Raw genomic sequence first — 12,229 nt, forward strand, 5'->3', positions numbered from 1 at the left:
CCCACCGAGGGGGCCTTTTTGTTGGGTCCTGCATTGTTGCTGGGCTGTTAGGGGCATGCACCAGGCAGTGTGTTTTGTTTCCAGTGGCTCCTGCATTTCTTAGCTGGGCTCCTCTAACCATCAGACCCTGGGGGCTGATGGTTGGCTGGCTGCCCCTGGGGCATTGCCGTTTGCCGTTCACATTGGGGTTTAGTCACAGAACCCAGCGTCTTCCTCCCTCTCTGGGCTTTCTGTAGACCAGAGTCTCCAGGGAAAGGAGCTTCTGGCCAAGCTCCAGGATCCTCTTGAGAAGGCAGCCCCCTGGCAGATTTCCCGAGATCCCACCTCTGGCTGTCAGCCTCACAGAACCAGAGGCTCCGTCTTGTCACTGTTGATGGGACCCCGAGCTCCAGCTTATCTGGATTATCCTCACCGGAGAGGCCGTGTATGAGCCAGTTTGCCAACTTGTTAATTTGCTACAGTAACAAAGCTGCTGGGAGTCTTGGAAGCTTGTGACAGCCTGAGGGGAAAACCCTCCATGAGTAGGAGCATCCTGTGGGAAGACAAATTATTCTTGGGCTGCATGAAGACGCTGGAATCAGAGCTGGGGGAATCCGCTACCTGATTGGAATGCCAAATTGCGTCAAGTCCCTCCTGACCTGATCCCCCATTTCTGTGGGAGGCCTGTGTGCCAGGTGGTGCTGGGGCCTGCCTGTTAGGGTGGCCCTTGCCTGGGCAGCCCTGGGCGCACACTGCCAACGTGTCCTTGTCTTTCCCTCCATTTCTAGTGTCCCTTCTGATTGACACCCTCCTACTTGAGCGATGTTAACATATTCTCTGTCGTTCTGGCCTGCGGGCCATTTTATGTCTTTATTGGTGACTTTGCACACTAAGGGCTCCTCCCTTAGGAGGCATTTTCCTCATCTTTGAAAATGTTGGTCCTCTGCAGTCACTGCCCTTGGGGGTACTTAGAGAAAGAGGGAGGCAGGGAGGAGGATAAAAAAGGGAGAGAGGTGCATGCTGGGAGAGGATGGATGTTTTGTAGCCAAGTCTTGGGAGGGAGAAAGCAGCAGAGAAGGGGACCCCAAACACAGAATTATTATCCTTCTGAATCTTGGAAGAGGCAGCTCTGCAGTTTAGGGGGGCCGTGCTTTGAGCTGCATTTCTGGGATTAGGGAGGGACTGAGAGAAGGGAGACGCCAGCCCAGGGTCTCATGAGACCCTGACAAGCAGATGGAGGATTAGATACAGTTGTTCCTCCGGGCATGTATAGTACATACAACAGAGCAAAGCACATTTACTAACATCTCTTCGAAGCTGCAAGGGAGAGAGAGCCCCCAAAGTTTTTTCTGACTGAGAATGATAAACAGAGGTGAAAAAACACCCATTTCTACTCGCTGCACATGTGAAACTGTTATTGCTCGTCTCCTCATTGAGGGTCCTATGTTCAGTGTTGTGGTTTAGCCAGTGCAGAGTCACTTTCTGAGGGCTTGCTGCAGTTCATTTGAAACCTCAGGTCCTCAACCCCTTCATTTCCCCATCAGGTCTCACATGCTCCGACTTCTCCTCGTCCTGCCATGGGTCTTTGGAGTTGTTTGTTGAGGGTGAGGAGGGTCTGTGGTGCTGCTCTGATCTGAGATGGTTGATGTTAGAGCTTGGCTCCCAGACGGTGATTTTATTGTTTGAAATGTCAAGATATTGTGGTGGCCACAGGGCCTGCGTTGTGTGTGGTGCCCCGCCCCCACTTATGTGAGTTGTAAAGTTGTAGGGCTCATGGTTTTCTTTACTGAATCAGTGGGTGTTCCTGCCCGGCACCAGTGTCGTGCTAGGCTCTGGGGGATCCAAAGGTGAATCCCCATGGAGTTTTGCATGCAAGGAGGGGACAGGGGACATCATTTTAATCAGCTGATGTAAAGGAGAAAGGAATGAATAGTCGACGTGTACCCTGAATGCTTTCACTACCCTATTCTAACTCATTCTTATCTCTTGCCTGAGTTATTACAAAGTAGCCTCTCAACAGCTCTCTCCACTTCCATCCTTTCCCCACCCCTCCATTCTTCCTTTAGCAGCCAAAGTGATTTTTTAGAACGTAGATTAGATTGCATCATTCCTCTGCTCCAAACCCTTTTACCACACTCAGGATAAAATCCAGATTCCCCGGGGCCGGCCCGGTGGCGCAAGCGGTTAAGTGCGCGCGCTCCACTGCGGCGGCCCGGGGTTCGCCGGTTCGGATCCCAGGCACGCACCAAGGCACCGCTTGTCAGGCCATGCTGTGGCGGCGTCCCATATAAAGTGGAGGAAGATGGGCACGGATGTTAGCCCAGGGCCAGTCTTCCTCAGCAAAAAAGAGGAGGATTGGCAGATGTTAGCACAGGGCTGATCTCCTCACACACACACACAAAAAAATCCAGAATCCCCACTGTGGCCGTCCAGGCGCCAGCTCACCCCCGCAGCCTTATCTCCTCCTGTTCCCCCTTGCTCAGTGTCCCCAGCCACACCAGCCTGCTTCCTCTTCCTTACACCGCACGGCATGCTCCTCCTGCCTTCCACACCCTGTGCACATCCTTCAGGTTGCAGCCGAAGTGTCGCGGTCTCACAGAAGGCTCCTCTGCCCCTCCCCAGACAGGCCAGGCCTCATGTTTCACACTGTCGTAAACCTCGTGTGTCTCCATTGCTCTGCCCTCAGTTTGTGATTGTGTATGTGTGTAGTTGCTTGATAATGCCTGTCCCCTCTGCTAGTCTTTGAGGTCCGTGAGGATGGGACTGTGTCTGTCTCGATTCCAGTGTGACCCTGACCTTGGCTCGGAAGGCCTCTGCTGAGGGGGTGAGTGGACTGATGCAGCGGGTGGGGACGTGGGGATGCTGCAGGGAGTGGACAGCTGGCAGTTGGAAAAATGAACTCCAGGGACGTGTAGAGGGAAAAGCAGGTATCTCAGATCAGCTGACTGAGACTCTGAAGTGGGCTCAGGTCTTCCATTGGGCAGACTCGGTTCAATCCTCGCACGTTGGCTGTGTGATCTTGGACAAGTCACTTAAATCCTCAAGGTCCATTTCTTCATCTGTAAAATTAAGATAATACTAGTACCACCTCAGAGGGGGCCTCGAGCATGAGTACGAGTCTGTCTCTACGTTTGCTCTGTGGCCCCGGTGCGTCAGGCCCGCTGCAGCTATCAGCCGGTGGTGGTCGTGTGTTATGATGGGAAACCCACTGGGGCCGAGTCGGTGTCGTGTCTGGGAGGCTGGTAGGTGATGTTGGCCTTCGCTCCAGCTGTGGGTTTCTGTTGTGTGTGTTGGAGTCCCCGTCTTGGCTTCAGGGAGTGGAATGTGGCAGTGGTGTGTGAGTTGGATTGGAGAGGGTGAGACAGAAATGAGGGGCCCTGCTGCAGAAGACCCCTTAGGAGGCATTGAGCCTTTGAACTAGGGTGGCAGCAGAAACAGCTGTGAGCAAGGGGTGGGAGCTAATTAGGTGGAACTGGAAGGTCTTGGACATGACCCAGCTCTGCGATGGGGTGTGGGGGGGCGTGCCACGCTCCTCTGAGGTTACAGCCCAGAGGGAAGTGGTAACAGAGGGGAGCATAGGCCCAGTAGGGTATCCCAGTAGAGTTTTCTGACAGGCAGTTAGAAATGTGACACTCTGGGGCAGGCCTGGTGGCACAGTGGTTAAGTGCGCGCGCTCCACTTCGGCTGCCTGGGGTTCGCAGGTTCAGATCCCGGGCATGTGCCGACGCACCGCTTGTCAGGCCACGCTGTGGCGGCATCCCATATAAAGTAGAGGAAGATGGGCACGGATGTTAGCCAAGGGCCAATCTTCCTCAGCAAAAAGAGGAGGATTAGCATCGGATGTTAGCTCAGGGCTGGTCTTCCTCACACAAAAAAAGAGAAATGTGACACTAGGATTCAAAACTGAGGTCCTAGCCAGAGGTGAGGACTTGGGAGCTGTCATTGTCACAGAGGTGAGAGCTGGAGCCAAGACCTTGCTGGATTTGCCAAGTGGGACAGAGGGCCACGAGCCCTGACTCAGACACACCTTCACACAGAGTCAGAGAAAAAGGAGGGCCAGAGAATAGTGCTATGAGGCTGAGAGAGGAGAGCTCCAACGGGGAGGCCTGCTGAGCCTGGTCGTCTGCTGCAGGAAAGTGAGGAGGGGACGGAGGGAAGAGTTTCTTGGGCTCCTTAGGGAGCAATTCCAGTTGACTAGGAGGATGAGAGCTGTGGCAGGCAGGCTCGGTTATAGAGCGAGTTGATGCCAGCCACCACTCGCTGAGTGTTCCCACTGAGTGTGCGCGTATTACAGCGTAATTATGTGGTAGGCGTTATTAAAGTGTTGTATGGTGGCACTAGTGTCACCCCACTGCATAGATGAGGGAAACTCATATACTTAGTATACTGATACATTATATATTAATATAATATACTTATAATACTTAAGCTGCTTAGACTGAGGCACAAAGAGCCTAGGTAACTTGCTGAATTAAAGTTGGGGAGCAGGGATTTGAACCCAGGCAGTTGGGCACCCTTTAACAATACTGGGGAGCAAGGAAGGGGAGGTGGAGAAGTAGACACTTTGTTTCCCTTTTGAACTTCTTGAAAGAGGTAGGAGTGAGTGGACTAGCTTGGTGGGGACAGCAAGGTAGAAGAAAAGGTGAAAAAACATTGTTTCCCCTTAGAGTTCCCTTAGTTCAACCCCTTAAGAGCTGGGGAATCTTGAGCAGGATGAAGCCAGCATAAACAGAAGGAGCGAGGCGGCGGCGGAGGCTGCGAGGGATGGCTTCTCTGCATCCCTGGTCCCCAGTGCAGGCCTGGTTTGTAGTGGGCATTGACAGGCCGGAATCTTCTCCGATGAGCAAATGTTCTCCTGGGTGATAATGGCTTTAATGTCACCATCTAGCCCAGGGGGCATGGATTTGCACGGTTTCATGGAAAGAGACTGACTTGAACAGCAGCTAATACATTTATGAAAATCCTGAGTGCCTGTTGTTTCTGGAGATTATTTGTGGCCTCACTTCTTCCACGTAATGCAGAGCAAGCTGCTCTTTAGAAAGCAGCGCCGCTTGGTTTGGACGCGAGCAGGTGCTGTCAGCGCTTAGACTGTGCTGCCCCCTAGTGTCAGTCTTAGGCCACTCCAGGCGGGAGCAGTTTTGTTTAACAGAAGGCTGATTTATTGTTCCTTGATTCTGAGGTTGGCTCTGAAGATAGACTTCATGGGTGATTCCAGGTGGCTCAAGGTCAAAAAGGTTAAGTGAGAGCATAGGGCCTTCCATTAGTGACTGATACCAAATCTGAGGTTATGGCCGGAAAAATGAAATGGGTAGCAGATTAAAATCCAGGATGCAGATGAGGAGGAATTGCTAAGTGAACTGCTTTAGCAGAGGAGCCAATGTCTGCATTGTGTCCTTGTCTCATGGAGAAAATAGAATGAAAACAAAAGCCTGACTTTCTCCTGCGATTGCTTTGTGCACAGATGCCCCCCTCAGAAGCCTGGAGAACGGGACAGGACCAGAGGACCACATTGCCCCGGAGCCGGGACCTCGGTACAGGTTAGTGTTCAGACACCACGTTGCCTCTGGGGTTGAACTGTCCTCTTCAGCTCTGCATTTTATTCTTTTTTAAAAATAGGAGGGCACCTGCTAGGATTAAGAGGCAAGGCCTTACTTCACGTTTCTGTTCAGAGTTAGTCTTACATCACTGAATGTGAAGTTGCCAAGGGTCTCAGCATGAGCGACTGTACAAGAAACAGTGTTTGTCAGACTCCCGTTGCACACCACCTTTACTTTGTACACTTTTGGGGCCGTATCTGGGTGCCTCTTCTATCATTATTTTCTTCATGTTAATATTTGATAATCATATTGAACAACCTTAATATTATATAATACTTAAGCCGCTTAGACTTCATGTATCTGTGAAGTGCTTAGTCTGGCATATAGTACTAAGTGCTCTTTCCAGATACAAGTATCTCCAAGTCCTTGGGTGTCTGGTGGCAGAGCTAAGATGGACACTCAGGTCCCCCTGAATCATGACCCTTGTTGTTCTTAGCTGTTTCCTTTTTCCTCTTCATGGTTTGCGTTTGGTGTCCCCGGGATGTATCATGTCTGCATTTTCAACTTGAGCTGCAGGGCAGGAGTCGCTGACTACCGCAAACCGTGCTCAGTGTTGTGGTCTCGCCCTGGGTGGGGGGGTTCTGCTCTTTGAAAATGACACTCCCCGCAGGCGGCTTGTGCCGGTTAGTACAACATCGGGAAGGATCGGTGTCACCAGGCCCAGCCAGGACTCGGAGTCCTTTTTGCTGTTTATTTCAGAGAGTTTGGAAAATGCAGCAGTGAATGAAACAATGTCCCTCTTAGTCCCCAACTCCCTTTCATTGTTGATGTTTTGGTTCTTTTCCTCCTATTTACATGTGCGTGCCTGCGTGCGTGTGTGTGTGTGTGTGTGTGTGTGTTTTAACCATATCACGGCCCTGCTGTTTTCATGAAAGATGCTAAGCGTTATTTTTCCATGTGGCAATTCTTTGTAAGTATACAATCGATTCTCATTATTGGTGGTGGCTTTGTTCTGTAAGGTCACCGTGAAGACTGGACCACTGCTCCGAGGGGAAATACAGGGTTAGGTTCCTGTGTGCCTCTGGTCACATTTTTGTCAACCAGTCAATACAGAACTTGGTTTGATGTCTGTCCTTGTTTAAAGACACCTTACTTAACATATATTGTTGATCCATTAACATTGAGCTCACAGCTGACAGCACTATAACTCACACTTGGACAGAGGTCACCCAACACACAGAGTTTCTCCGTAAGGCACATCCCAGCCTTTTTGCACTAGGAGCACCAGACAGCCCTTCAGCTCTGTGCTTGGGGGCCACTTTAAACAGCAAAATCACCAACAGAAAAGGCAAGAGAATGTGAAAAGTGTGGCACTAAATAGCCCGCCAGATAGGCGTGTTTACAGTGTGACGGTTGAGAGCACAGGCAGAGCTTACCTTGTTTGATCAGCTGGGAGCCTGCACGTCCTGTGACTGAATTTTTGCTGCTCTGTGCATGTTCCTGGGTGACCATGAAGGTGCCATGCGAACTGATTTTGGAATTACAAGTAAACTTCAGTGAGTTGGTGAATTTGCAAATACGGAATCTGCAAATAATGAAGATCGACTGTAAATTCACAGGGCTGCTTTCCTTTCCTTCTAGTAGGTATACCTGAGTCAGCTTAGCACCTGCTAGTTTTTTGAATGGCGAGGTTGTGCGTTTTACGTGGCCGAGTGTAACTTCCTTCTGCCTGTCTTTTTCCAGTGTGGAAGCCAGTCCTCCAGGCCAAGGAAGTCCTCTGAGCAGTCTCTTACCTTCTGCCTCGGTGCCAGAGTCGATGACAATTAGTAAGTACTTTCTGAGCCTCCTCCACGAATGCTGGGATGACTTCCGGGCCTGTACGTCACGGCAGTGCCTGTGTGCTTGCCCCTACATGAGTGTGGACTTGGTGAAATGTGGGGTAAAGTCAGGTGTGTGTATCTGGTCGTGGACTGGAAGTGTGCTTCATGGGCGTAGGCTTCCTGAGCTGTGGTTAACACGTGATGCTTGGGCATGTGCACGCTCCAAAGGACGCACTTCAGCAGTGGAGCAGCATGGAGTTAGAAGGGAAACTTCTGTTGTTCAAAGTTTCGGAGTTTGCCTCTTATAAAGCTGTCAGCTACAGAGAAACTGTTCTAGTTGGGTTTCCATTGTAGCTCTGGAGGAATCATTTTTGTAAGTAAGGAAGAGTGTCTCTCTTAAAAGTGAATGAAGTTTGCTAATGACCAGGTTCAAACTGTTTCCAACCTTACTGCTCAGAAAAAGTGTTAAAGATATAGCAATTAAGATTAGGTTTGAGTGGCTTTATATAATAAAGAATAAACCAACTGTTGCTTAACAAGATAGAAATTCATCTCTCTCTCCAGAGCTGGGCAGGCTCGGGCTGGTATGTGGCTCCATGGTCATAAGAGACCAGAAATCCTTCCATCTTGCCTCATAGTCCAAAATGGTTGCTTTACCTCCAGCAATCCCATACTTATCCCATGTAGCAGGAAGGAGGAAGGGGGCGAAGGAGAGACTTCCTTCCTTTTCATAAGTAGGATTCAGGGGTCTGAACTGGCATAGGGAAAGAAATTACAACTTTTTTCTTTAGCCTCTGACTGAAATTTAGCATTTCCTTCCATTATGAAAGTAGCAGCAAACCATAGAAACCATAGCAGTGTTAGCAAAATGGGTGACTTTGTCCCTGATAGAAGTCATAGGCACCTGCAACAACTGTGACATGAAAAAAATCTCAAGAGTGTCATTTTTGCTTGAAGATACGGTGGTTTTTAATGTGATAATGAAGAATCCTATGTATTAGTATGTTACTTTTCTGTTTTACATTTTGATAATTCTATTTCAATGTAATCAGTTTCCTTTGTGATTTTGTGTGTTTTATGTATTTTAAAACCTTTTTCTGAGAAGGGGCCCATGGGCTTCACCAGACTGTAGAATGGGTCTATGGTACAAAAAAGGTGAAGCCCCCCCACCCCCTTCCAAGCTGTAAGGACCCTTCCTGGAAGGTGCACAGTATCCCACTCGGATGGCCAACCTCTGTCCTCGGCCTCCCCTGGCTGTTGAGGAGGCGTTGTGCCCCCACCCCCCAAAAAATAATTAGGATTTTCATTGCTAAGGAAGGAAGAGTGGAGGTTGGGAGACACCCAGCATTCGCTGATCAAGGATGAGGAAGGAAACGAGTAGACGCTGTGAGGTTGGCGTGGTGGAAATGACTGGCCTCCCTCTGTGTAATGGAAGTGTGTGGTTTATAATGACAGTCCCCAGCCGTGAACTCAGCTGAGCAGGAGTTCATAGATCCCCAGTGTGTGGGACACACAGACCAGGAGAACCCCAGGGTCGCTGGTTTTCAAATTTCAGTTATTTATTTACCGCTGTACTGTTACTTACCTTGTCATTTTGTCTTTAAAAAAAAAATGCACTTAAAAAAACCTGAATGCCTTTATTTAAAGAAGGAACTTTATATGATTACTGTAAATGTAAGTCAACTACTAGTTCACTTAAATAGCGGGTAAACGTAACAATAAAGACAAGGGAAACAGTGTTATGAAGTGGGCCTGGTTACTGTTCCCGGTCCCCGCTTCTGAGTGAGCCCCACCGCCACTGTTGAAAAGAGAGACGGGCCAGTGAGAAGCATTAGAAAGGTGTTGAGGGTGTCCCGGTGCTCAACTCAGATGTCTTTCCTGGAAGTGATCAGAAGGATTGGAGGAGGGGAAGGGACTATCGTCTCTGATTCGCCGTCAGTTAACGCCTTGTCTTGCTAGCATCCTCAGTGCTGTCTCTGTGGGTTACACCTTGATGTGGAGAGGTCAGGCTTGACTCTGGCTCTCAGGCGCAGGTTCTCTAAGGAACACCACTTTTTGCCTTATTTACGTATGTTTCGTAGGGAAAGTGACCCCAAGACCGTGGCTGTGAACACCGGGCTTCGTAGGCGCCTTGTGCAGGCCCCGATTGTGGGGGTTTAGGCGTCTTCACGCCCTGCAGCAGGTGTCCAGCGTCCCGCTTCTGAGTAGGTTTCCTGCTCCCGGGCTGGCACGTAAAGATGGTTCGCTGTCAGCTGCCCTTTGGGTCGACAGAGGCCATGGTCTGGGGTCTCTCTCAGCCCTTTTCTGACTTGGAGGGAGCTGCTGGTTCTGCTCTGCATGGTCACCTAGGACATCCCTCTGGACACACTCGACAGCAGGAATTTAGGCTGTTTTTCTTGTTTTTACTCACACAAATGTAAATCCAGTTTCATTATTTGGTATCTCTGGCAAGTAGGGACATAGCCATACTTTACAACCTGAACCTCTGGAGGAAAACACCACCTCATCCACAGGGATCCTCGACACTGTGGTAACGTGGTTTGTGGGGGGTGATTGTGTGTGTTGTGGGGGCTGTAATGTCAGGGGACCCTCAGGGGACAGCAGTGGTGTCCCTCCCGTGTGTGCTGCAGAGGGGAGATCAGGATTCCTAGACAGTTCTAGTGGGGGGGGTTTGACCTGTGTCCTCCCCATGCTGCCCCACTTCTTGTGTCATCACAGGAAGTTAACAGGAGCAAGTCTGCCTGGGTATCAGGGCGTTAAGTCTGCTAGGGCTGGGTGAAGAGACACTACACCTCTGGCTTCAACAGCAGGCGTTTACGTCTCAGGGGTCTGGAGGCTGGAAGCCCAAGGGCAAGGTGCCAGCAGGGCTGGCTCCTAAAGAGGCCTCTCTCCTGGGCTTGCTGGTGGGCTTTCTCTGTGAACACGCATCCTTGCGCTCTCTTCCTCTTTTTATAAGGACGCCAGTCCTATTGGATCAGGGCCCCACCCTATGACCTCATTTAACCTTAATGACCTCTTTGCAGGCCCTACCTCCAAATACAGTCAAAACATATGGATTTCCGAGGGATCTGATTCAGCCCATGACACGGGGTGTTTCAGGAGCAGGTGACCTCAGAGCTGTCCTGCTTCAGATGAAGAAGTGCATCCCAGGGCCCAGCCCCGTGGCGTAGTGGTTCAGTCTGGCACGTGCTGCTTCGGCGGCCTGGGTTCTCGGGGTTTGGATCCCAGGTGCAGCCCTCGCCACTCGTCAAGCAATGCTGTGGTGGTGACCCACATACAAAATGGAGGAAGATTGGCAGAGATGTTAGCTCAGGGCTAATCTTCCTCAGCAAAAAAAGAGGAATATTGGCAACAGATGTTAGCTCAGAGCAATTCATCCTCAGCAAAAAAAAAAAAAAAAAAAGAATTGCATCCCAGCATGTGAAGCACATAGGATTCCATACCAGAGAGATGCTTGACTCTCTCAAACCCCAGGAGAGCCTGGCAAAGGAACTCCCACTCTGTGCTCTCTGAAGTGGTGACCGTTTCCCTCACATCCTCCCAAATGACTTCCTTGGCTTTGCTTAATAATCCGTGCAGGCGGGGGCCTTGGCCCTGTGACTCAGGGCCGAGCTCGCTTAGTTAACCCTCCATGCCTGGGGGAGTTGACACGTCCTCTGCCAAGCAGCCTTCCCCCTTGGATGTCTCTGAAATGGCAAAGGGTTTTGTCCTGGGCTTTTTGGGTGTATATTTTTGTCGTTTTTTAGTGTGTGGTCAGACCTACCTTCCTGCTTGCTCTCTCTACAAGGCCCTTTGGTACTTAAGAAAACACAAAAACCTGTTATGAAAAATTAACTTTTTAGTGAAGTAGTAAAGACAGTTGTAAGCGTAGTAAAACACCCATAATTCTGCCTCAGAGATACTTCCCATTTTTGCGGGTCAGTTTGCAATTCGTGTTTTGGGGTGTGCAGAGTGGTACCTGGCTGGAATTGCAGCATGCCTGCTGCTGGAGGAAGGCAGTACGTTCTCATAGCCAGGAGGGCGCGCTCTGAAGCCAGGCTGCTGGGTCGTCTCACACCTCTCAGTGCCTCGTTTCCTTGTCTAAACATGAGGACGCATACCCGTCTCATACAGTTAGTGTGGAGATGAACCATGATGTGCTTAGAAAGGTATTTGCATCAGAGTTGAGTCAATAAATGTTAGCTATTATCAGTGGGCTTATTTTGTATTCTGCTTTATTAACATTACATCATAGTCGTCCTTTTCTTCTTCATCTCCCCAGTCATCCTGTTGAATGGCTGCATAATATTCCATCATCTGATTTATTACATGTTACTAGATTATTTGTTGGAGGGTCACCTGCCAGTTTTTTGTTTTTTTGGCAGTGAGTTTCTTCATTCATTCTAAGGAAAAAAAATGAGAAGTGCTAGGCTTGTAGTAAGTGCATTCTGAGAATATTGGCCATTGTTATTTGTTTCTGCTTACGTGTTCCTTTTTTGGTAAACTCCTGGTGGTGGGGTTAGTGGGCCAAAGGTTAGACCTGTATGTATGGCCTGTTACGAAGAGCCATTTTGTGTTCTGAGTGAGTGTGTTGCCAGTAGTGCAACAGCTGCCAATTTCTTTACACTTCTCCAGCATTAGGTGCTAACATTTTAATGCACTTTTGCTACTTCTAGAACTGGAAAATGATACTTTGCGGTTGGGTCCACCGGCAGCCCCTCCTCATGCTTTCCTTCAACATTTGTGTCCCTGGGGTGAGTTGTTTCTATCCCTTAGTTTCAGGGCTCTGGTCCTCCCATCGGGTGTTCTGCCTGACTGGGAAAGGAAGATGAGAACAGGAGGAAGGGGACTCAAACAGGCGCTCTTGGCTGCTCGTGGGCTGTGTGGCTAGCACAATAACCCTGTGTAAAAATA

At 49.7% G+C, this 12,229-nt stretch overlaps 1 protein-coding gene across 4 annotated transcripts in view; it reads left to right on the forward strand.

Annotated features, from left to right (window-relative positions):
• The window catches only part of SNX29 (sorting nexin 29), a 519,309-nt gene that overhangs the window by 71,065 nt on the left and 436,015 nt on the right, over positions 1–12,229 (forward strand). For all 4 annotated transcript variants that reach the window (XM_087416977.1, XM_004438061.3, XM_087416978.1 and 1 more), the window contains exons 10-11: positions 5,441–5,516; positions 7,260–7,342. In XM_087416977.1, the coding sequence (XP_087273103.1) occupies positions 5,441–5,516; positions 7,260–7,342 (159 nt within the window). The remainder of the gene's footprint in view (positions 1–5,440; positions 5,517–7,259; positions 7,343–12,229) is intronic.

Source organism: Ceratotherium simum, chromosome 26 (genome assembly GCF_057802395.1).
Source record: "Ceratotherium simum simum isolate JZ-2026a chromosome 26, ASM5780239v1, whole genome shotgun sequence".
NCBI classification, from domain to species: domain Eukaryota; kingdom Metazoa; phylum Chordata; class Mammalia; order Perissodactyla; family Rhinocerotidae; genus Ceratotherium; species Ceratotherium simum.